General features: G+C 37.0%; 1 protein-coding gene across 6 annotated transcripts in view; it reads left to right on the top strand.

Annotated features, from left to right (window-relative positions):
• Window positions 1–22,001, top strand: part of Grm8 (glutamate metabotropic receptor 8) — an 854,699-nt gene that overhangs the window by 714,547 nt on the left and 118,151 nt on the right. For all 6 annotated transcript variants that reach the window (XM_045159898.1, XM_045159896.1, XM_004658606.2 and 3 more), the window contains one exon: window positions 465–601. In XM_045159898.1, the coding sequence (XP_045015833.1) occupies window positions 465–601 (137 nt within the window). The remainder of the gene's footprint in view (window positions 1–464; window positions 602–22,001) is intronic.

The raw sequence follows: 22,001 nt of genomic DNA, 5'->3' as shown, positions 1-22,001 counted from the left end.
GAAGCAGGGAGACTGATTCAATTGCTTCAGAGTGGAGCTGAAGTTGTGAAGTTGTGCTGGGGCGACCTTCCAATTGTGAGTTGATGTTTGTAGTTCATATTGTAGGAGAGCAGTTGTACATCAATAGATTTAAATTTTCTCTAATAACTAGCATTCTGGGTAGCTAGTATTGAAGATTCAGCTATTCAACTTCTATTTATTTAGCACCTATATACATTGCTTAATTTGGATTTTCATCATTTACTTTGTAATGTGCATAATAAACTGCATTTTATTCCTATATGCACACCTGGGTTTATTTTCATGTAAAATATCCTATCAAGAATGACTTTGTATGGATTCTAAACTTTGTATCACTTACTATACACAATCTATTTTTATCTACCTTCTTTCAATAGAGAAAAGTAAACCTGATGGGCTACCTTACTAAAACTTTATTAACACTGTTTTCTAAATCTTTGCAGGCAGTGCTGGCACACCAGTCACTTTTAATGAAAATGGAGATGCTCCTGGACGCTATGATATCTTCCAGTACCAAGTCACTAACAAAAGTACGGAGTACAAAATCATTGGGCATTGGACCAATCAGCTTCATCTAAAAGCAAGTATCAGTATAGATGTGCATTGATGTATCTAGAGCTCTTGAGGAGGAATGCTTTGTTTTTAAATATATAAACCTGTGTTGCAAAATCTATGATATCTTTAAGGATTTAGTGAAATCTCATCCTCTTGTAGCTGGCAATTTACTTAAAGAATTTTCTTCTTTTCTGAAATACATGTTCAAATGTGTGTGGGTCTGGCTGAATGTGCAGTGAATTTAAAGTTGGGTTAAAACGTCAGTGTTTGTCAATGTTGCTACCTCATAGGGTGAGGCCTTCTGGCTGTACGTGATTGATGGAAGAGGATCATGCTCTGTATTTTATATGAGCACTTCCATCAGCACCAGTCCAAGTCAAGCTAACTGATGGTGATGTTCAGAGTTTTTGACAGCTCTCTGGCTTCCTGATGTCTCTGTTACCTCAGTATCTAAACATTCCTGTGTATACTTTTATGACTATGGTTAGTGATATTATGTGTAACTTTTATGTAAGTTGATAAGCTTGTACAAGGTTTTCTTTAAGAGTGAAGAGTTTAATGCCCACGTATTTCTCTGCTAAAGTCATTTCATGTGTTTTGATTGCTGTTTTCATTTTGGTCATATCCCTTAATGTTAAGGTTTGCATAATTATATTTTAGTTGTATTGATTTATGTAATATTTAGTGTTAAGTGATTTAATAGTGTTCATTGGCTTAAATATATCTTGGTAGTCTTGTTTTCCTCGAAATACTAGAAGATGCTGTTGTTGAATGTAGTTTCTTACATTAATTGCATACTTAATTAGAGCAGAGTTCAGATGAAGAATATATGTGCATAATGATTTAACACCTGATATGTTCACAATGTGTAATAAAATAATCAAAACTAAAGTAAAATTTCTAAAAAAGAAAAAAATCAAGAAAAAGGAATCATGCAGTTTGTACTAATGATTATGTGAGGGCAGCTTAGAAAGTCCAGCCTAAAGTATGGTTCCAGCACTTGGGGAAATTATTTAACTCAGCTTCTCTTTGGGCTCCATCCCTTCCCACAGTGGTCTTCTAGGAACTTAGTGGGGCTGGCCCAGAGAGGAAGGGGAAGTGAAAGAGTTCTTTCAAGTGAGGCTTGTAGCCTCTGAAGACCCTAAAAGCTAGGGCAAGAGATTTTGGAAAGAACTGACTCATACTCACACTCACCAGCCATAAAGGGCTCTGAAATAGGAAGCCATCCTGAACTTGATAGATAAGGGAGGTCCACAAAATCCCAGGAACCAGAGCCTAGGGCTGAAGATGGTGCGATGGAAATAGTGTAAAGTGGCAGTGAGGTCTGAAGAAGTCCCTGTTTTGTACCTAGCAGAGACACCACATTTTAACTGATCCAGCTACATCATTGCACAATGTCTTCTTTGGGTAAAGCTTATGCCCTGTAGACTCAGCCAAGAGTTGGGAGTTCACTTATTGGCATCATCTCTACAGAAACATGGAAACTTAGTGCCCAACCACCAAGACATTAGCAACACTTCCTCCAAGGGCAGTTAAGAGGCTTTCTGGTATTCCAGCATGTAGTAAATTCACTCTTTCTTCTAATGAAAAATATGTCCTCTGCTTCTGAATGTTACCATAATCCCGGGGTGGAGAAGCATGTAGAAATTTTTCTTTTTCTTTTTGTCTTTGAACACATTCAAAACCATTGAAAATTATCTAATACATTATTAGCTGTATATGCCCAACTATGTCATCTGATGTGATTCGGCTTTGTAGTATATGTAATCTGTGTTCTCATGAAAGAACCAACTAATTAAATTGCAAAGATTGAGTACAGTTTGTTTCTTTGAAGTAACTTCCTGATTATTATCACCTCTCTGAATTCATCAGCACAGAACAGACAGCTTTGTTCCCAACTATTGAATATGTAAGACTAAATCCTGACAGCTACTACATGTAGATATTTCATAAATCCTGTCCATTGTTTTGAGGCACAAATTGATTTGTGCTCACAGAGTTTTGAAAATGCCATGGATTATCAATAATCTGGAAATCAATAACTTTTTCTTTCAAACATCCCGTAAGGCAGATTTATGTGAAATAAAATTGCTCAACATGGCAAAGAAAACTTGATGAGTTAAAATTGTGAATATTTAGCTGTGTGTGGTGATGCATGCCATTGATTCTAGCACTCAGGAGGCAGACCTAGGAGGTTCACTGTGAATTTGAGGCCACTCTAAGACTACATAGTGAATTCCATGTCAACGTTGGCTTATACAGAGACCCTACTTTGAAAACCAAAGATTAAAAAAAAAAAAAACAAAACAAAACAGTGAAGATTTTTAAAATCTAACTTTTGTCAATGCCATAATGCCCATTCTATTCTTTTAATTAATGACTCACATAGCAAAATTAAATGTTTGAGAAATACATGTAGTAAATATAGTATCAATATCCCTAAGATATAGCAAGATCCTTAAAATAATTAATCACACAAATGTTTGCAACACACATCTATGTATGCATAACCTGTTCATTGTAAAACTTCATATTGAATCTCAAGCTGCTCTTTTATGTTCATTTAAGAGTGCATGAAAGTTTTTATAACTTATTGTCCATAAAATATTTCAAAACAGTTTGTAAGAATTATTTCTCATGCATGTTGGCAATCATTTACAACTATATAGTCGTGCTAGCCTCACAGAAAGAGTGAAAGAGTGGGTGAGGCTTAGGGAGAAGATAAGAATCAAGGACTGGAGTTTGGAAGTTATCAGCAAAAAAACCATAAAAACAAAAAACCAACTGATTCTGTGAGAACTGGAACAGCCAAATAATTGAAGGCAGAGTACGAGTGCTTGGGAAACTGTAAATCTGTTGAAGTTCTGCTTAAATTTTGGACAAGGTGCAAAAATGCTTTGCATTAGTTTCATCATGTGCAAAGTGAAATATCATGGTAGCAAACATCTTTTATGACTATAGTAAAAGTAATATGAAATAACATAAGACATAACCTGGTATGTTGCTAAGTGTACATGAGGTTCATAAACACAGTCTAATATCACTCTGGTATATTATGATTCTACATGGTCAGCTGGTGGTCTGATAATAAGAGATGAATATATATAGAGAGAATGGACATGATAGGGCCTCCAGCTATTGCAAATGAACTCCAAATACATGTGCCCCTTTGTGCATCTGGCTTACATATGTCCTGGAGAGTCAAACTGGGATCTTTTGGTTTGCAGGCAAATGCCTTAATTGCTAAGCCATCTCTCCGGCCCCCAAATTTTATTTTTTATTATTATTAAATTTTTTTTGTTTTTTCAAGGTAGGGTCTCACTCTAGCACAGATTGACCTGGAACATACTATGTAGCCTCAGGGTGGCCTCGAACTCACAGCAATCCTCCTGCTTCTACCTCCCGAGTGCTGGGATTAAAGGCGTGTGCCACCATGGCCAGCTCCCAAGCTTTATTTTTAAGTCATGCAATGCTTTAAAAAAAAAAACACAAATTTAAATTTGTTATACTTAATGGAAATATATAAATACATACCTGCATGTATATATTGGATATAAAGTTATATTTTAACACATACTAACATTGTGGGATGATGACAGGCTAATAAATCTATTTCCTCACATAATTAATTTGTGTGTGATGAAAACATTTAAAATCTACTCCTTTGACAATTTTGAATTCTACTGCTCAGAATTTTATAGTCAACATTTTATGATAAAAGGGCATATAATTTGTTAAAAATATTTTATTTATTTGAAACAGAGAGATACAGAAGGGGGAAGAAAGAGAGAGGGAGAATGGGCATGCCAGGGCTTCTAGTCATTGCAAACAAACTCCACCATGTGGATCTGGCTTAGGTGGGTTCTGAGGAATTGAACATGGGTCCTTAGGATTCACAGGCAAGCTCCTTAAAGCACTAAGCAATCTCTGGAACCCTAGAAAGCCATTTTTGAACAGTTTTGTTAATTTCATTCTTTACTGCTACGATGAGTTAGGGTTTGAAGCAAGAGAACAGACACAGGAATCCTCATGAAGATGTCTGTAGTATTACAATGACAGCCTGGGGAGAAGGATCTCTCTTCTCCCCATGGCTGGAGTCATTATAGAGGCAAAGGAGGCCACAAAGGGGAGGATTTATTCTCCAGACCCACCATTTCTCCTTATTCTATTAAACCAGATTTACGATTGGTTTCACACACTCAGTGTTAAGCATTTATCAGCCATTTATTGGACCGAATTCTTCTTGTTTTCAAAGAGCCAGTTTTTCTAGCTGAATTCAACCATGGGATAATTTTGCATACAGACAATAGATGGTTAGGCATATGTGAGTGCAGCAAATTTCCCTGACTATAACTTAATGAAGCAAATGAATTTTTAAATCAAGCAGAGTATTCCTCATTTTTTCCCCTGGAAAATGCCTGAGTTATAGTACCTCCTCAAAAAGTATCCTTCTGACTATTTCAAATATTGTTTTAGCTTTTAATGTAATGAATTTAATTTAGCACGTATGATCAGCTCGTATAATGTACTTATTCGTATTTAGGTTTCATATGCATTAATCTTGGTTGAGGCATGAAAAGTACCCGAGGTCTCTATTTTGATAGGGATGAATGTCTCATGAGACAGGAAGTCCATATTAGTGGTTACAAAACATAATGTAACATAGTGGGTCTGCGTAAATAGAAGAGGCTGACCTGCAAGACTAACAGCCATATGCTTCCTTGAGTCCATAGGGAGAAGGTTTATTGAGGTTACTGGATGGGCCAAAAATAACTCAGCTCTCCCTATTTTATGCTTCCAACAATAGCCACTTTTTCTGAATTACTGCAGGAATGGGATGTAGTCATTTGCTGGCTTTGTTGTTCTATTTTCTTCTTGTTTTATTCAATAAATAAATTCAAGGTAAATAAAAATATCAAAGAATAGTGATATCTCAGTTCTGGCTCAGCCATACTTATGAGCATTCCAAATACATTGGAAAGGTATTGTGGAAGAAAAGGGCTTCATTGAACCTGACTTAATTTTATCAGTGAATCCATCCATGTAGGAGTAGCTACTAATAAAGTCTTGAAATACTAATAGTTTTTCAGCTGTTAGGAGGGGTAATAGATAGTATATATGATCATTAAATGCTTTGTAACATCACAGTCAAGAATTAATGCCCTAACTCAAAAATATGTTTCAATTCTAACCTTCTTTTTGTGAATTGCTGCATTGTTTTTACCTTTCTTAATTCCAAATTATTTTTCAGGTTCTTGAGATAATAAAGAAAATTGAATTACAAAGATCCTGAACAGAACCCAATACATATAAAAATTATGTCAATATATTTATGATAAATTTATTTTAATTTGGCCAGTAAAACCAACCTGCCTCTGAGGACTTGTAATGTGTGTCTCAATGTAAAATTAAATATAAACAGTATATAAAGACTATTATTTTGGCTTCGACCATATATACTCTGGATAGGGAATACATATAAAAAGAAGTTGATATACCATGGTAACCTACTCCTAGTCATTAAGATCAAAGAGCATTTTTGCATGAATGAAAATATGGGCTACGGTGATTCAAATATTTTGGGAACAAATAGAAACTTGTAAAAACTTTCTAGTGCTATTTATCCCAGTTGAGAGTCTTACTGCATTCCTGCATTATAATACCTATAACATATATTTTTTATTGCATATGAAATTTATCCAGTAGATGCTCAGTCTCATAAATCCATACCATCCAGAGAGTTCCTTGTCCATTTTTGTGACCTGAGCCAACAGGGTATGGTGGTTTGATTCAGGTGTCCCCCATAAACTTAGGTGTTCTGGATGCTAGGTTCCCCAGCTGATAGCAGTAGGAAATTAAAGACTCCTGGAGGTGGTGTATTGTTGGGGGCAGGCTTATGGGTGTTATAGGCAGTTTCCCCACACCAGTGTTTGGCACACACTTCTGTTGCTATGGCCCATCTTCTGTTGGTCAGGGGGTGATGTCCACCCTCTGATCATGCCATCATTTTCCCTGCCATCATGGAGCTTATCCCTCAAACTTGTAAGCCAAAATAAACCTCTTTTTTCCCCCAAATCTGCCTTTGGTCAGGTGATTTCTATCAGCAATGCAAACCTGACTGCAACACTAAAGTGGTACCAAGGAGTAGGGTTGCTGCTAGATACCTGACTATATGGCTTTGGCCTTTTGGAACTGATGTTAAAGAGGAATGTGTCTGCCCCAGATGAAGTTTTCCAGGACTGTGAATAGCCTAGGTGGGGGGGCAGAATTGAAACTCCAGAGACTTGTTGCTGGTTAGAATTATTGGACTTGGACACTTGTCACTGGCTAGAGTTGTTGGACTTAGAGCTACAGAGTTTGGTGTTTGCCCTGTTTAAATCATGTATTGCTTAAGTATTTCTTTGCTATGTCTAATGCCATCTTTTGCAGTGTGAATGTTTATTCTGTGCCATGATAGGTTTTTTGGGGTTTTCTCATTTTGGTATTATGGCTCAGTTAAAAGAACTTGGACTATGGGGATGTTTGAACATCATTAGGTTTGATAAAAAATGTGGGGGCTTTGAAAGTTTGAAAATGCATTGCATTTTTACATAATTTATAGTTATCAGTTTATGGGGATCAGTGGCGGAATGTGGTGGTTTGATTCAAGTGTCCTCCATAAACTTAAACATAAAGTGTTCTGGACACTAGGTCCCCCAGCTGATGGCAATTGGAAATTAAAGCCTCCTGGAGGCTGTGTGTTGATGGGGACGGGTTTATGGCTGTCATAGCCAGTTTTCCCATGACACTGTTTGGCACACTCTCCTCTTCCTATGGTCCACCTTATGTTACCATGTGGTGATGTCCCTGCCATCATAGAGCTTCCCCTTCAAGCCTATAAGCCAAAATAAACCTCTTTTTCTCCCAAAATCTACTCTTGGTCAGGTGATTTCTGCCAGCAATGTGAACCTGACTGTAAGAAGGGGCTTATGCAGAATCCAAAGCTATAAAAGGCCCATATCTGATATGCCCTCTCAACCTCTTGCCTCTCCCATCCTCAAAAACCATGAGCTGAATAAACCTTAATTCTTTGCAATATATATATATACACACACACACACACACACACACACACACACACACACATATGTGTCTCTCCATTAGCTGCAAGAGTTTTTTGTTGTGGATTCCAATCTGTATTTTTTTTTTTACCAAAGTCATTAGTTTTATTAGTTTAATGCAATCATAGCTGTGATATAATGAAGGTTATAACATAGGAGCAATTGTGGGCTCAATAAAGTTTGGGACAATGTTGAGGGAAATGTGTTTGTTTTATTTATTATTACATATTCCCTCTTTTGTCGCCTTCTGTATAAAGAAGCTTGCATCTGCAACTGCTTTCTCACATTATTTGTCTACATTAAAGTTCATCAGTATAGAATAATTATTTAAATCACTCCTCCTAAAGTAACTCAATTCCCAGAGACCTTTCTCTAACCTGTCTTAGAACTTTAAATGTCACTATAGTTCTTTCCTTTGTTTACTACCCTGACATTCCATTTGGTTTATTTTCTGTGTAACAAGATAACTAAACATAAAAACTGTTTTATTTATCAGATGTTAATTTACTCTTTTCAAAATGCCATTTGATGTCATTACTTATGTCTGTCTCTGAGCTAATAAGACATTTGATAAAATAATATTTATGACATGGTGCTTGAATGTTAGATGAATAAATTTTAAACCATTTTTGTTTTTGCCAGGCCTATACTAAGTGCTCAATAAGCATTTATTGAGTATGCATGAATAATACTGTGATCTTTTCTAGTTGTGGTTGATTTTGTGAAATGATCCATAGTGATTGACCAATATGTGCTCTGTGTGCTGATTATTTATTCAATGACTACATGATTCCATACAGCAAGATAATCCATTGAGGGGTTTATGGATCAATAAGATATTCTCCCAAATATCAAAGGATTGATGATCTGTTAAAAACATCCCTCAGCCTTGTGTGGTGGCGCATGCCTAGGCCTTTTATCTGAGCCCTCAAGAGGCAGAGTTTGGAGGATTTCTGTGAGTTTGAGGCTACATTCTGAGACTACAGAGTGCATTACAGCTTTGGCTACAAGGAAGACACCACCTTGAAAAAATAAGTAACTAAAACACAACCATATATTTAAGTAAATATAGTAAAAACATAGTGATGTGGGTGCAGATTAAACGAAAACCTCAAGAAATTTGGATATCTCCAATTTGAGTGTTGTATAAAGTATTGTGACATAGTTATAATTCAAACTATATCTTCATTACTTTTATGCCTACAATTTGCTGTTAGATCATATAGAGAACAGACACAGTTACTTTCTTATTGCTAGATTGTTGGGACAAAAATACCCTATTCAAGTTAACATGGGAAGGAAAGGTTTATTTCAGTTTGTAGTTTCAAAAAGAAGTCTATATTTACATAGAAACTATGGTAAGAAAAGAAACCTGGTATCATATCTTCCTTAGCTGGGAGGAGGATGTAGAAGGAGCCAGATGAGCTGGACTGCAACACCTTAAATCCCATCCCTAGTGGCACACTTAATCCAGCAAAGTTTTACCCCATAAAGGTTCCACAACCTTCCAAACAGTGCAAATTGGTGATTATTTAAACCCTTGAGTCTATGAAGTCCATTTTACATTCAAACCACACCACCCACTTACCCACTCATCTGCCCATCATTCATTACTTTTGTAATTAAATACCTCCAATGCATTTTGCTAGGTGCTATAATGAGTTAGACATATCTCACATTCAGTCTGTTATATCTGGGTCAGCAGTACTATGCAGGAAAAGAAAGAAAAACACATGCCTCTTCATGATCCCCTTACGTACTCATCCTTCTGCCTTTGTTCTTGTTGACATTAAACATGCATTCTCATTAACTGGGGAGGATCAGTGTTCACAAGGAAGCTGCTGTTGTCTGGGAATAGAGGCTGTTTTAGTTTAGTAGGTTCTTACCTTTTTAGTGAAGCTAGATAAAGAAGGTCCTAGCATTTGTATATTGTGATAGAGGCAGTCTGTTATTCAAGAGTCCTCTGCCTTCCACTCTCAGAACAGCAAAATATCTTGGGCAAGTAAACTGTTCTTTTTGGTTATATAACTTTAACAATAGACACAGTATGATATTCTGGATACAAAGTGGCCATGCCATTTATGACCTCACAGTGGCCATCATTACTTCCATGATATTATGTGGTCATGGATAGTGGAGAAGGGAATAATTAAAAAATATATAAACATAGAAGAGGGTTTAGTTGTAAAGAAAAAAGAGATTTAGTAGAAGGGGTATGAGAGGAGGAACAAAGTAAAATGAGAGGGGATTATGATCAAAACATATTACATACATGTATATAATTTTAATAGTAAGTTTTATAAAACACAAAAAAGCACAGTGTGTGGGTCACACTAAATATTCTTCAAATAAGTTGAACAAAAATTATAGTTTTGCTATTTTTTTCACAGGACCATATACTGGAGCTGACCTTTAGATATCAATACTAAGGCCACAGTATAACCTAAGAGCACATCACAGTAAGAGTAGAGAGTTAGATGCAGTCATTACAAAGCTAGTCAAGCTGGGCATGGTGGCACATGCCTTTAATCCCAGCACTTGTGAGGCAGAGGTAGGAGGATCGCCATGAGTTCAAGGCCACCCTGAAATTCCTTAGTGAATTCCAGATGAGCCTGGGATAGAGTGAGACCCTACCTCAACCCCCCCCCAAAAAAAAGCTAGTCAAGGGCTAGAGAGATGGCTTAGTGGTTAAGCGTTTGCCTGTGATGTCTAAGAACCCCAGTTCAAGGCTCGATTTCCTAGGACCCACGTTATCCAGATGCACAAGGGGGTACACGTGTCTGGAGTTTGTTTGTAGTGGCTAGAGGCCCTGGTGCACCCTTCTCTCTCTCACTCTCCCTCCCTCCCTCTTTCTCTGTCACTTTTAAATAAATAAATAAAAATAAACATAAAAAGGTTTTTGTTTTGTTTTGTTTTGTTTTAAAAAAGCTAGTCAAGGACAAACTCCAGCATAGAGACTCTAGTTACATCTATGAAATCAAGTCAGATAAAAGCCAAGAGCAAGTCCAAAGTAACTTACAAGAGCAAATAGACCATAAGCATGGCACCCAGGGAAAATCCTGAAGGAGTCATTTTTACTATTATTACTAGATTCTGTAGGATTTTAGAGTTTGTGAGTAGCTGCTTATGCTGCCCTTTGAAGATCAGTATACATTTCAAGGGCAGTCCTATCCTACCTATGGAAGGACGTCATGATGTAAGTTGTGAGTACAGTGGTATAAATGACATTCACAGATAAAATATAGCTTGCCAGCTGAGTGACCCTGATGAAGAAAGATGACTTGAAACTGAATGTTATAGTCTCCAATATTGTGAGGATATTTTTATATATGGTTTTGATATACAAAGTTTTTTTGAAGAGATAGGCTCAGTTTTGAACTTAGGAGAATATTTTTGACAGTAAACTTTATGGTGGCTGGAGAAAAATCACTTCATGAATAGGTAAAGGCCTTAATTAAAATTAATTTTGCTCCTATTTTGTGTAATTGCCTGATTGATTTATTTTGCCTTACCTCTTCATTTTCTTGTTCTAGAATTTTCTCATAAAAATTCTGAAGATACTTACAAGAGAACATTTATCCTAGTAGGGTGAACAAATGTGCCAACAAGCGAGAAAATTAATAAGAACTAAAAGAAAGTGAATTTAATAAGTAGTTGGCTTTGATTTTCCCATCAGTAATTATAACCAACAGTTACCCAAGCTGTTCCATAAAGTGAAGTAATGTTTTAAGCACATACTTAACTATGATCTGGGATATCTCCTGTGGAGCCCTTTGTAATATATTCACCCCAGAAAAGGCATCAATAATAGATCCAAAAAATATCCACCCAAGTGTAACTTGAGGAAACAAGGACTTTATCAGGGCTACTTCAGGACCATAGGTAACTCAAGGACAGCTCAATAGGGGGAAAGGTAAGCCCAGAGTGGTTGGTTCATGACTCACAAAACCTGCATCTATACAACTCTATGCAGCTCCCCAAGAGTGGACTCTTCCTTGGTGTTTGTTTATTGCTTGTATAACCTTGTTAAGGTTTCTTGTAGATCTTGGAACTTCATGAACTCGAGTTTCATTAGCTCCCTGTGTCTTATATGCCTCCCTCCTCTACCCAGAATAGAATGTTTCACCATATCAAATTGGCTTCACTATGATCCTGAGTTGAGTAGCTGAATTCAGTCATCTGGGTCCATTCATAAATGATGGGGTTGAATTGGCAAAAGCAAATCAAAGGATATAACTTAAAAGCAGGCCTAGGAAATTAGAACATGTCTCTTTATATTGGCACCAAGGAAAATAAAGGGAATGCTTATTCTAGAATTTTGTGGAATAATAAAGTAATAAAAATAAGAAATGTTTTTTAATCCTAATTTTAACCTTGGGAGGGGTAAAGTGAGTACAATTTTAACATGATGAGAGGAATAAGCAAGGTTAAAATAAGGTTATAATCATAAAACACTACTCTGGACTAGAAATATGGGTACAATCATTTTCTTGTGGTAGAGTTACTAAAATATATGTGATTTCTGTATCCTGTGGTACTTTTAAAAGCTCAAAGGACTCATCAGTGTTATATGAAATCTACAATGTACAGAGAATTACAAGTAGGAACTGAAAAGTGTGATATACGAATAGAATATGTCGTTCCCCAGCTGCAGATAAAGGTCAGTGCTGGTAAGAGCATGAGACCAAAAGGAATAAAGTTATTATGTCTGCTTACTGAATCAGAAGTTTTAAGTGTCAATTCTCCCTGAAGTTCTCAGTGTTGAGGGAAGGGAAATGGAGACAGAGCATGGACTCCTCCACTGCTCCTTATCCTGTTATTCAGAGGTTTTGGATCCCTTATCTCAAAGGAAGGTGCAGAAAGATGTAACTCTTCTTATACTCTAAAAATGTATGCTACATTAAAGAATTAAAGGCAACTTCTTAAAAGTGTTATAGGCATTACTCATCGCCATCTTGGCCAGAAGTCCACTCATTTCAGTTTTAAGATAGAATCCTCCTCTTAAAAGTCTCCAGTGTGGGCTGGAGAGATGGCTTAGTGGTTAAGCTCTTGCCTGTGAAGCCTAAGGACCCCGGTTCGAGGCTTGGTTCCCCAGGTCTCACGTTAGCCAGATGCACAAGGGGGCGCACGCGTCTGGAGTTCGTTTGCAGTGGCTGGAAGCCCTGGCCCGCCCATTCTCTCTCTCTCTCCCTGTCTTTCTCTTTGTGTCTGTCGCTCTCAAATAAATAAATAATGAACAAAATATTAAAAAAAAAGCTTTCAAAAGTCTCCAGTGATGTTTGGATTGGTGCAGAAGGCTTAACTAGGAGTTAAGAGACATTATAATATTCAGTTGATATGTAAATTTTTCAATATTTTTAGCACCTCATTTTCCTGGTTTATAAAATTTGAAGTCTGTTGTAGTTAACCATGAATAATTCTTCCAAATCTATATACTTTTCTGGTAAGATATTTCAGATATTAAGAGTTGGACTAGAATACATATTTTAATGTGTTTATTTATTTAGAGACAAAAGTAAGGATAAGATCTCAATTGTTTCTCATACAGAAATGAGTCAGTCTAAAGATCACACTGTAAAAGTATACTTTATTTCAAACTTGGGGAATTTAAAGGAACATGAAGTCTACTACATGGAGTCTGCAAAATCTAAAAGAGATGAGGATCATAATGTATTAGATATTTTGTTAAGTTTAGGTTTAATAATGCTGTAAAATTGTCAAAATGATTTGTTATTACTTTTGCTATTATAGTAAGATGATTTTTACAAAATGCTTTTCAAATAGGGCTCTGCTACAGGTAAGCTAAGTTTAATGGACTGCATTTGAGCAAGGTTAGGTAAAAATGACTAATATGATTTGTGAAATGTTAATTTGCATGTACAGCAAGTCTCCATGAAGATAAAAGGAGATAATTCTATGCTTGTACGGAGTTAGGGGATGGCATGGCTTAGAGGAGAGCAGACCACCGATGAGCAATAAAGGCAGCCTTGCCTTATTTTTGTTCCTATAAAAAGAAAAGAGAAAATGATTTCAGAATCCCCACTGTGTCATCTAAAATTTGGCTGCATTCAGCTTGTAACCTTGAGACAATCAGTCCACAGGCATTTATTGCTGTTTTACCTTGCACATAGTAAACTCTTATATTTGGAGGTGAATGTGTCTGAACTCAGGCACAGAGATTGCATCTCCATCCTGCCTCCTCGCAGCTAGGAGCTTGTCCATTTTGGGGGGTTCCTGAGAGCTCAGTGTATACTTTACAGATTGCCGCATATTTGTATGTTAAACTTTTCCCTTGAGAGGAAATCTTGCATCTGCTACTGGCTGGATAAGCAACTTCTGTGCATTGAATGAAGAAATAGAACACTTCCATTTCATTGAAGATAATGTTAAGTAATAATTGGGCTTGGAAAGTTAATACAGTTCTACTATACTTACAGCATAACTACTTACTAGACAGAATTGTGTTGTTTTTTTTAATTTATAATAAATCTGCATATAAGGAGATAGTATTTTTTTTTACCAGTGAAAACTTGTTAGTAAGTGACCTGAGGCTGAAATAATTTTTAAGATAATAACTGGGGGTTTTGTCCAAATCAGCATTTATTTTTAAAAATTTTGCTCCAGACATTGATTTTGCAGGTTTTAAATATCAACTATACATGTTAGATGGTGGCTTTCTGGACAAATAATCAAAGTGGCTTTTTAGGTCAACTGTTTTGTTTCTTTGACATTTAAAGCCTTTGATAGGATCATTGACATCATGATTGATGGAAAAGTGGGAATGAGACATGCTGTTTAGTTGTGTTTGCTTCATTTTCATATTTATTAATTGTCTCATTATCCTAACCTACACTACTAGTTACTTTACTCATTGTTGGCACTAAATGTTTGACAAGAAGCAACTTAAGACAGGAAGGTGTATTTTGACTGAACCATTCTTACAGAACACAATCGGACATGGTGGATGTGCAAGGAATGGTGAGAGGAGCAGAATGCCAGCTCAGAGTACAACTGGAGTCAGAAAACAGGGTGAACAGGGAGTGGAGCTCGACTATGAAACCTCAAGGCCCATTCCTCGCTGTGGTGCCAGTGAGGCTCCACCACCTAAAGATTCCATAACCTTCCCAAATGGCATCACTGTCTGGTGACCAAGTGTTCAAACACAGGAGCCCATGAGGGACTTTTCACATTCTACCCACAGCACCTATGCTTTAGGCACCTGTGGACAGGCTCTTTTCTTGAGCTGGGCATGGAGGCAAGTGTGTATTGCACTAGCCCTTGGGAGGTCAAGGCTCACTGTGGGCTATCAGGTAAATTCCAGGTCAGCCTGGATTACAAAGAGAAGCCTTGCCTCATAAAACAACAACAACCACAACAAAGAAAACATCATTTTTACAAGATAAAAATTGTTTTAGCCACAGGCATCTTATTTAGGACCACTTAGTTATTGGAAATATACATAATATTTAAGATGTTTCTAAGGTGGAGTCACATGAATGTGACTCAAAGTATGTTCTTTTAACAATATGAGGGTTGTAATCAAGCAGAAGTTCACCAGTGGAGGCAGAAAACAAGGAGAAAACAGAACCCATAATGACTCTTCAGCAAATGACAATGTGAAAGGCAGAAAGTTTAGGAGACGGGGACAGTTTCAAGGAAAGTGTGTATAAACAGTGATTCTGGAATATTCTGGATAAGGAACAGAAAGGCAGGGCATGCTAGGAATGTTGTATTACACAAAATATAACAAAGAGTTTTGAAGGGAAATCTTAGCTCTATATAGCAAACAAATTTTAATCCAATGCCTTAGACCGCTCAGCCATGCAACCAGCTACAAACAAATTTTAAAATAGATCCTAGCTTTGAATTAATTCAAACCAATAGCTAGTAGCAGTCATTGTAAAGAAATGTCCTGATCATAAGTGGACATTAGAAAGATTAACTCTGTCAGACTCTAAACCATATTCTTTAAAGATAATCATCATCCCCATCAGAATCAGGGATGAGGGAAGTACCTACACATGATATAGCCATACAAAATATGTTGATAATAATAATAATAATAATAATAATAATAATAATAATAATAAAGAATTATCAGCTAAAAACTTAAGAATACCAAATCACAAATTCAATATTTCTCTTCCTTTTTTTCTGTTTTAATTTTTTTATTTGCAAAGAGAGACAGAGAGAATGGCCAGGACCTCTATCCACTGCAAATGAACTACAGATGCATGTGCCCCTTGTGCATCTGGCCTATGTGAGTCCTGAGGAATCGAACCTGGGTCCTTTGGCTTTACAGGCAAATGCCTTAACCACTGAACCCTTTCTCCAGCTCTTACCCTTTCTATTTGGGAAGAAGCTTGACATATTTTGAAGCATGTAATAAGTGTAGTCAGAATTAGATTTATACCTACTCAGACAGGACAAAATTTTAACATTTCACTATATCATTATTTAAGTGAAATGAGAACCTCAGATAAGATTTGCCCATGGAAAAGTCTGGTACTGTCATAACACAGAGAACAAGTTCATATCAATATGAAACTGAAGAATTCTCTTATAGGGCTACCACTTGCCTCTTTATTCCTTGCTTCAAATGTATAAAGGTATAATAGAAAATGGAAAAAATATGTTTTATTTTTTTATTTGCTAATTATCCCTATGGCCAATATGTATCTTGGAATACTTCTAAAAATAGGAACTAAATTAAAGACCCATGTTAAAAATGGTATTTTTTTTCCATGGATGTGCCTTTTGCAGCCTGCTAATAGATCATATGTAAAGTGTGTGTATATAGCTGCTTTTTGTACCAGGAGCCCTCTCCATTCATGAGTACACCTCCCGAGCATGGCAGCCATCTGCTCTTGCTCCCTGGTGACTACCTACTAACTTCCCAGACTCTTAAATGTTGATAGCAAGGGGAAAATGGAGCAGCTGTTCTGGAGCTCTGTGCCTGCCTCTTCCCTCCTCACCACCTGGTGGATGCACAGTTCAGCTCCTGGAGAGAGCAGACGCAGTAAGCGGAGTTGTATCCTTCACACCTCTGGCCCATTCTCATCAGAACCGCTGATCTCTCTCCTGTGATTTTTTTAGCCTCTCCTTTCTCTTATGGCCATCCTCACTTCAGGATGCTAAAGGGGAACACAAGTGGGAAAGGGAAAGGTTGTCTCCAAACAGTGCATGTTGCTCATCCAATTATATCCTGCTTCCCATATCACTTTATTATTTCTTTTTTCTTCCATTTATTTATTTGAGAGAAGGAAAGAGGCAGAGAGATAGATAGAGGGAAAGAGAGTGAGCATGCCAAGACTTTCAGCCACTGTTATTGAGCTCCAGATACATGCTCCACCTTGTGCATCTGGCTGACATGTGTACTAGGGAATTGAACTAAGGTCCTTGGGCTTTGCAGGCAAGTGCCTTAACTGCTAAGCCATTTCTCTAGCCCCTCATTATATTATTTCTTTAAATTCTTAATAATCTATGTATCAACAATACATGAGATACATCTTTTACATTAGTTTCCAACCAATCTCCTTAAATGTGTATCATAGGAAAACAAGAAAAAAATATAGGTATAAAACTACTGAAAGACAGTTCATTCTGTCTCTTTAAACATGTTGCTCTATGCAGCAGGATATATAATGAGAGGATCAGTAATGACTGAATGCATACCCAGACTTATACTAAAAGAGTCCAGGAAAGAGAAGAAGGAGGATAGCAAAAAAAAAAAAAAAGAACATTAGTTGTGCTAGGTGGGATATTATGAGTTACAAAAGAAGACTTTTTTTTTTTCTGGGAAGCTGCAGAAAGAAGAGGATACATGTGTAGAGAGAGGGGAAACATAAGAGACAAGGACACAATGAATGCTTGAGAGCAGTTATAAGAACTGCCATCCAAGGAAACATGCTTACAAGGAGTACAAAAGAGCTTCGCAGTAGGGAGTGGTGGTGCACACCTTTAATCCCAGCAATTGGGAAGCAGAGTAGGAGGATTGCTGTGAGTTCAAGACTACCCTGAGACTACATAGTGAATTCCAGGTCAGCCTAGGTCAGATTGAGACCCTACCTCAAAAACTGGGGTGAAAAAGACTACACATTGCATTGTGTCCTGTGGTTTCACAGAGATTCATCATTGGCCATTGCTTGGAAATATCAATCTAATTGATTTGACAACATGTTTTGGATATTTTGACTTAATGCTGCAGTTTCATGAGGTATTGAGTTTTCTCTTTTGTAATGGGATATAAAATGTCCTATTTGTGTCTTTTGGAGTGGGTAGTAATTTAGGACATAGAGTAGAAGAAGCCCCAGCATTTTATAGTTTAGAAATGTCAAAGAAATTTCAAGATGACTAAGTTGTTACCTGTTGTTACTGGACTTTTATAGGAAATCTATGGAAATCTTTGTTACTACCCTGAGATTAGAATAATGCTTTGGAGTGATAATCTACTATTTCAATTATTTATTAATGTAGTATTAAATTAATACACTAGATTGATACTGTCTAGGATGTTCCTTTAGGTAAGGAAAGTTCAGTAATTATAGATTTATCTCCCTCAAATTAACTATATTAAAAATGACCATTCAGGTCTGGAGGGATGGCTTATCAGTTAAGGTGTTTGCCTGCAAAGCCAAAGGACACAGGTTCGATTCCCCAGGACCCACTTTAGCCAGATGCACAAGGGGGTGCACATGTCTGGAGTTCGTTTGCAGTGGCTGGAGTCCCTGGCGTGCCCATTCTCTCTCTCTCTCTCTCCCTCTCTCTCTCTTCCTCTTTCTCTGTCAAATAGATAAATATATAAAAATAAAATATTTTTTTAAAATTACCATTCAGAATGGAGGAAGGAGGTATTGTATGAGTACTTGGATTGGTAATGACTTAAATTTGTACTCTTAAGAGACATATAAACCACCACTTCCCTTCTACCCTGTGGCTCTTACATTCTTTCCAAGTTAAGCCTTTTCTACCCTCTGTCCGGACTGCCCTCTTCCTTTTTATTGGTGTTTATACTGTGTCTATATTGGTGTTTTGCAGAGTGTTAGCCAGAATGAGAGTTTCTGTGGAACTGACTCACGTTTTTAGTATTAACTATTTGGGAGGAGAATGGATAGAGGTCTGGGGGAGGGCTACATATTGAACTATAACAGAAAAGGCTTTGTCTGGTAGTCCTAAAATTCTGATTGGAAATTAAGTTACAATAAAAAAAAAATACAAAGTATGTAATGAAATTCCTAATAGTACCTTGAGACATAATGGTGTGAAAAGTATTGTCCCAAGAATGTGAACACCATGGATTTACAATGTCAAAAATGTGCTGTATGTAAAGAAATAATTTTTTGAATCCCACATTGACATCAAGTTATTCTGTTTACCTGATTGATATTTTCTTTTTTGTCCCCATGAGTCTAAAGAGAAGATTCATGGGTTTAGGGGCAGATTAGCTTTCACGCCCTAAAGGATCCATTGTCTATCCTTTAGTAGCATGAAATTAACTCGGGGAAAAGAACCAGCACTTAATTTAAAGGCTCAACATTCCGTTTTAAGACAGAGTTTGGGGTGCTGTAAGGCTGACAGAGGCCTGTGAGTCATGGCAAGCTGTCCTGGTCTAATTGATTTAGTATTCATCAGGGATCCTCTTGACAGGAGTGCTGATTGCACAACTAAGAGCCAAGTCAATCAAGAGACAAGGAGTCGGGGCCAGTTGGCAAAATTGTCCAAATAATCCCTTCTCCTCCTTCTTTTTAAGGGAATAGTATGCTGTACTTTGTAAGAAGGAGGACAAACAGAGAGTGAAGAAGAAGAAGTGGACATTCTGGTAGCTTTAGTAGATTTCAGACCAGAAACCATTCAATGGTTTACTTTTGTAAAAAAAAAAAAGAAAAAAGAAAAAAGAAAAGAAAGTGAAAACAAAGGTTAAAATGCACTCAAAATTTAGATAGTTAAGACTTCCCACCCATACTCATACAGGCAACCCTGATTTAACTAAATACATACCACACACACACACACACACACTGAAAATAGGAAAAGGATCAGATGGAAAGAAAAAGGATTTTAGTAGGAGGAGAATAATAGGTGATGATAAGAATAAAATGTATTAAATACATGTATAAAATTGTAAAAAGAAGTAAAATGAAATTACTAGGTTACAAAAAGAAAAACAGATATTAAAAAAAAAAAAGGCCTGGCTTGAATTTGTAACGTCACCACTGACATTATGTGACATATGGGAAAGCTCCAGTTTCTATAGGATGTGAACACCCAGCTCTGTTCATGAGGGTGTGTTTTCTGTGAAGATCACATGAATCACAACATTTTTTGTGAACCCATCAATCTGAGTTCACAGACTAAAGGGAACACTCACTACACTTCTACTTAGTCAAGTCAGTCTCTAGAGTCATCCTGAAAGAATTGCTACATCCCAGCTGAAATCCGTGGATTTTCATGGATCAGAGTTCAGTATTCTTCCAGTTACTTTAGTAATATGGTTGATTCCATATTTTATACACAGTTTTTCACGTGTATGTGTGTACGGTATGCTTGTGTGTTGTGGGGACTCATTTGCTTGTGTATGCATGTACATGCAAGAGGTCGACATTAGGTGTTGGTGTCATCATGAGCCTGTTTCTGCTGTCCCAGCATTGGAGAACAAGCAGAAAACACCACACCCTGCTTTTATATGGGTGCTGGGTATCTGAGCTCAATTTCTTATGCTTGCAAGGCAAGCAGGCTAGTACATTATTTAAAAAGCAATTTTCCCAGCCCCTATTTTTAAAAGTTTTATTTATTAAGTAATCAGTTTATTTATTCACTTAGGTATGTTTGCATGGATGTATGGGTGAACGGATGTGTATGCACATGTATGTGGAGTCAAGGGAAAACTTTGAGGTATCTGTGATCTTCTTCGATCTTCTTTCAGACAGGGTCTATTTCTGCTGCAAAGCAATGCCTGTCTAGCTGTTTTGCTAGCTTTGGATTTACTGGCTTTGCCTCCCATTGTGGTAGGTACATTGGGATGACAGAAGCGTGTGTCTTTTTGAATCAGGATTTTGGTAGCTTTTCAAGCACCATTAATTGCTGAGCCATCTTCCCAGCCTCTTGTCTGGATTTTGAGATAAGGCCTCATGGGTCCTGCCTGGCCTTGAACCTCCGGTTGAGGAGTAAGGGTTAAAGGTAGGTAGTAACTTTTGAATTTCTGGTTCTCCTGGCTTACCTCTCAAGTCATGGGGTAATAGGTATGTATCACTATGACTGATTCATGTTCTTGGCATCAAACCAGGACCTCAGCATGCTACTTGAGCACTCCTTTTTTTTTTTTTTTTTTTGAATCACACTTAGCTTTTACACATTAAGTTGTTAGCATTGCATTACATTATATAAAGCTAAGCCTTTCCTATTGTCTTTATCACTGGTTAATGCACAAACTATACAGCAAACATTATTATGCCTATGTAATCATTAAATTCTGGCCTAAGACTCATGTTTTGTATCCCAAGTAATCTGATGTCATATTACCTGTAGCTACCAAAAGGGCAATATTGGCAGGAAAACTGGATAATTTGTCTTTTCTTATTCAATATATTACTTAACATTCTAGTGTGTTTTACTTGTCTTATATTCAGACTTTACCATCATTTTCCTGATGTGTCTAGTCACCATTTGTCTTGTTTTCTTGTTGCACAGCTGGTGGTTCTCATCCTCCCCCCCCCCCCCACCCATTTCCTCTTGGCTCTTCCTCCTTTAGCTGTCTGTGTACCTGTCTCTGACTGCGGCTTCGCTGGTTGTTTTCTAAGTCCTATTAAATCCCATCACTGTCCTTTTGGGAAAGTATTTCATCTCAAGAATTTCACATTTTCCTCTTTCTTATCTTATTCCAGTAGTTTTGTGGTATTCCTCAAATAAATTCTCACAAGAGGGTGAAATGAAAAGAAACTATCTCAGAAGATATCTGATAATGAGCTTTAGCACTGCATACAACAAAAATGGCCAGTTTATTTAGATTTTGAGGCACTGATAGAAAACTTCTAGCAGAGCTCTAGAGGGATTGCATAGCTGTTTTTAATATCCACTACTAATGAGAAATCAAATACCTTTGTAAGACACTCAAGATGACTCATTGTCATTTGCCATTCTTTTATAGAGGGTCCAGTGGTGCCTTTCAATGTGAAAATCATGTCTTTTAGCTCAGGAAAATTTCTGTGTAGTATTTATTAGATACTAAACAAACCCTCAGTCTTATCTAACCTTTCTTTTTGAGATTCTATCAACCAACTTCACACTGTAGGAGGATTTTTTTTTTTACTTTGTTTGCATTTTCTCTCA

Source organism: Jaculus jaculus, chromosome 10, assembly GCF_020740685.1.
Source record: "Jaculus jaculus isolate mJacJac1 chromosome 10, mJacJac1.mat.Y.cur, whole genome shotgun sequence".
Taxonomy (NCBI): Eukaryota; Metazoa; Chordata; class Mammalia; order Rodentia; family Dipodidae; genus Jaculus; species Jaculus jaculus.
This window is presented reverse-complemented; position numbering and strand designations above follow the sequence as displayed.